The 3,531-nt window shown below is 46.8% G+C and overlaps 1 protein-coding gene across 1 annotated transcript in view; it reads right to left on the reverse strand.

Annotated features, from left to right (window-relative positions):
• Window positions 1-470: 470 nt before the first annotated feature.
• nav2a (neuron navigator 2a) overlaps window positions 471-3,531 on the reverse strand; it is a 37,751-nt gene continuing 34,690 nt past the window's right edge. The window contains exons 30-32 of the mRNA XM_066647071.1: window positions 3,308-3,426; window positions 2,935-3,138; window positions 471-2,765 (exon numbers count right to left, since the gene is read on the reverse strand). Of these exons, the coding sequence (XP_066503168.1) occupies window positions 2,640-2,765; window positions 2,935-3,138; window positions 3,308-3,426 (449 nt within the window). The 3' untranslated portion in view covers window positions 471-2,639. The remainder of the gene's footprint in view (window positions 2,766-2,934; window positions 3,139-3,307; window positions 3,427-3,531) is intronic.

The following is a 3,531-nucleotide window of genomic DNA, read 5'->3' on the forward strand; positions in this document are numbered from 1 at the left end:
TACTATTGTTACCGCTACTACTGCTACTACTGCTTCTGCTACTAATACTGCTACTACTGCTATTACTACTACCGCTACTACTGCTACTGCTACTACTACTGCGACTGCTACTACTACTACTGCTACCGCTACTGCTACTACTGCTGCTACTGCTACTACTGCTACTGCTACTGCTGCTACTAATGCTACTGCTACTACCACTGCTACTGCTACTGCTACTGCTAACCCTACACTGACACCCAGTGGCTCGACTGCGTCAGGCCGCTGTAATACACCTGTATAAAGAGTGCTGCCCCCCTGTGGGGGACCTGAGCCCCACTTTACAGAAAACACTGTAGAAATAATAAATAATCTCTGTAAAATATTATTTTAAAAAATCCCTTCAGCTCAAAAACACCACCATTAATAATCATGAGCTTTTATTGAACCTTAATTTGTAAATAAATTAAGACTGATACAGTGGTCATCAGTATTTCCTTGAGAGGCTTTATCTCCTTCATCCCGCCAGAGATGACTTTTCTATTATAATTAATATTAATATTAATAAACAACCGTCTGAATGAAAAAAGACACTGTAAACAAAACACACACTGGATATAAACAGGTCATAAAAGATCATCACTCATCAAAATGCAGCCGAACACAGGGTGTGTTATTATTATTATTATTATAATACACACATTGGGTAAAGTACACATTCAACAGCACGAATCAAACCCAATCAGAGAATAAATGGAATAAAGTTAATTGAAAATCAATCTCAAAACGTAAGTCTCAAACATCTGCAGCATCTCAAACATCTGGAGCATCTCAAACATCATCTGTGCTTGCAGTGATACAAAGAGGAAACTAATTAGAGAGAGGCACTGGAAGTATTCACAGAGTATTTACACACTGTACATTCAGGACAGAGCGCAGGGGGCTGAGGGCAGTGGGGGGGTTGGTTGAGTTGGTGGGGGGGGGGGGGGGGTAGTTGGAGAGGGGTGTTGCTGCGGTATTTGGTTTCTGTCTGAAATCCACCATGTTGTTGCATAGGATCAATGAGTTTAAAACACCCAAATAAACACTGCGTGGCCACAATATTGGAAACACACAAAACTCCACGTGGATATTATTTGCATTTTTCCTTAAAACACTTTGTCTGAAGATAACCAGCGCTCTCAGAGTGAGGACGGAGAGTCGATTTAATGTGGTTCTGTTTGAAAAAGATTAATCTTACAGTGAAATAAAGGCCCTGGAGGCTGATGAGGTATAAACTCAGAAAAACACAGAGAACTCCACAGCGTCTCCGCCCTCAGCGGCGCGGGACTTTAACGCTCAGCACGTCTCACGGCACCGAAGAGGACGGGGATCGACCGATACGTCGCTCTGACGATATCACACTAAGGATTTATCAGTGATATCGGTCCAGCCCTCACAGATCCTCTCGTTTCACACACAGTGGTGGCTACGAGGTAAAACGTATTTAATGCTGCATTCAGCTGGGATTTCTGGTAAAAAAAGAGAAAGGAACGGCATTAAAAGGGAATTACATCTCGGAAAATTAGGATCACTGCTGTGTTAATAAGCGCATTAATAACCATCTTATTAGTGAGTAACACCTCCTTCTGAGAGCGATGAATGAAAACGAAAAGAAAAGTTTTCCCTGTGAGGTTTGTTCCTCTGAACTCAGAGATCATTTCACTTCATAAATAACTCCTCAGAAATGTCTAGAAAAGTCTTTCAATACATAACCTTTTAGTAAGTCTTTGATTTCAATAAGTCAATTAAATTCTCACCATAATCTCACACAGAGAAACACTCGAGATATCAACCGTGTTCTCAGCCGAGACTGTGCTGCTCTGGGGATGAATACGGAGAAGACAAATGCAGGGTTAAAGTCTGAAAGTGAAGGGAAGTGGTTTGTCCATTTCCTCTTCAGAGCAATGAGGTGAGGACAGTGTAAAGGCAGAGGGGGTGTCCCCTGAGAGGGGTGTCCTCTGAGAGGGGGGGGTCCCCTGAGAGGGGTGTCCTCTGAGAGGGGGGGGTCCCCTGAGAGGGGTGTCCCCAAACAAGAGTTCAGTAGAAAATCTTAGCGCCTTTTTGGGATTTTGTAAAAAGTGGATTAAGGCACCAGGGTAGAGTCAGCACCAGAAAACTGCTCCAGGAACGAGGGAACGCTACAGACCCCTGGGGAGTGCTACAGACCCCCAGGGTCACACAAAAGGGTGGGGCTTGTAGATACATCCTTTCTCCACCATCACACTCGTCCTTTTGTGGTTCCTAAATCTCATAGCACCAGGTTCTCCACGTGATTCTTGTTCACATTTAAAGAGAGAATCTGAGAAAAAAATGCCATTTTCTCTGCTGCACTGGAGGAGGGACACGTCTCTGCTGCACTGAAGGATGGAGATGTCTCTGACCCTCCTGGAGGAGGGACACGTCTCTGCTGCACTGGATGAGGGACACATCTGCTGCACTGTCCGCAGCTGGAGACAGAGCTGAATTGTGGGTAATGCAGTTTTTGTTAAAGCCACTGTTCTCTGAATGGGTTTCCAGCACCGACCACAAAGATCAGACAGCAGTGGGTTCTGGGTTCTAGACTCAGGGAGGTGGGTTGTGGGTGTGGGCTCTGAGGGGGAGGGGCCTGGGTTGTGAGGTCAGAGCGTGGACTCGAGGGAGGAGTCGAGCAGGTCGTCATGGAGACCGTTACTGTTGGAGTCACTGTCACAGCTCTGAGGACTGGAGCAGCTTGCAGCCTCCTTCAGCCTCATTAACATATTCATCTACAGAGAGAGAGAGATATTTTACACGAACACGCCCTAAACCATGCAGATGTTTCTGTAGTGAACCAATGGCTGAGCTCATAGACTGATTCTGACCATGAGTGCACTGTGTGTGTGTGTGTCTGCGTGTGTGTGTGTGTGGGTTTGTTTATATGTGTGTGTTTCTCACCAGTGGATCAGCGTCACTGTCGCTCTGAGTGCTGTGTTTGCTGGCTCCTCCTTCTCTGGAGGCGGAGTATCCATCAAATCCAACATCTTCTGGGCGGAGCTGCAGCAGAACCGGCCAATCAGGATGCATGTGGCTGGATCCCCATGGAAACGTCTCCATCACCCAGTGGGCGGGGTCTTCCCATGGTGCCCTGCGTCCATACAGCTGGTGAACACACACACACACACACACCCTGTGTTAATAAACAATCAGCAGCATATAATAAAACCAGACTGCTCCGTCCTCCTGGAATCAACCAGGTTATTATCCACAGAGTGTGTCACCCACATGGGTTTGAGTAAGTGTGTGTGTGTATGTGTGTGTGTGTGTGTACCTGTAGCCCCTCTCTAACAGCCTCCAGCAGGTAAGGGATGATGGAGTAGTTCCACAGGTCCGTGAACCAAACGCGAGACCCGTCTACATCCATCGGACAGGAGAGGAACAGCCTCGGACCTGCAGCACAAGCCCAGCTGTCACTACACTGTTTAACCCCCCACACACACACTACTCACACCATACACTAACTCCCCCACCCCCCACCCCCCCCACACACACATA

Source organism: Hoplias malabaricus, chromosome 16 (genome assembly GCF_029633855.1).
Source record: "Hoplias malabaricus isolate fHopMal1 chromosome 16, fHopMal1.hap1, whole genome shotgun sequence".
Taxonomy (NCBI): domain Eukaryota; kingdom Metazoa; phylum Chordata; class Actinopteri; order Characiformes; family Erythrinidae; genus Hoplias; species Hoplias malabaricus.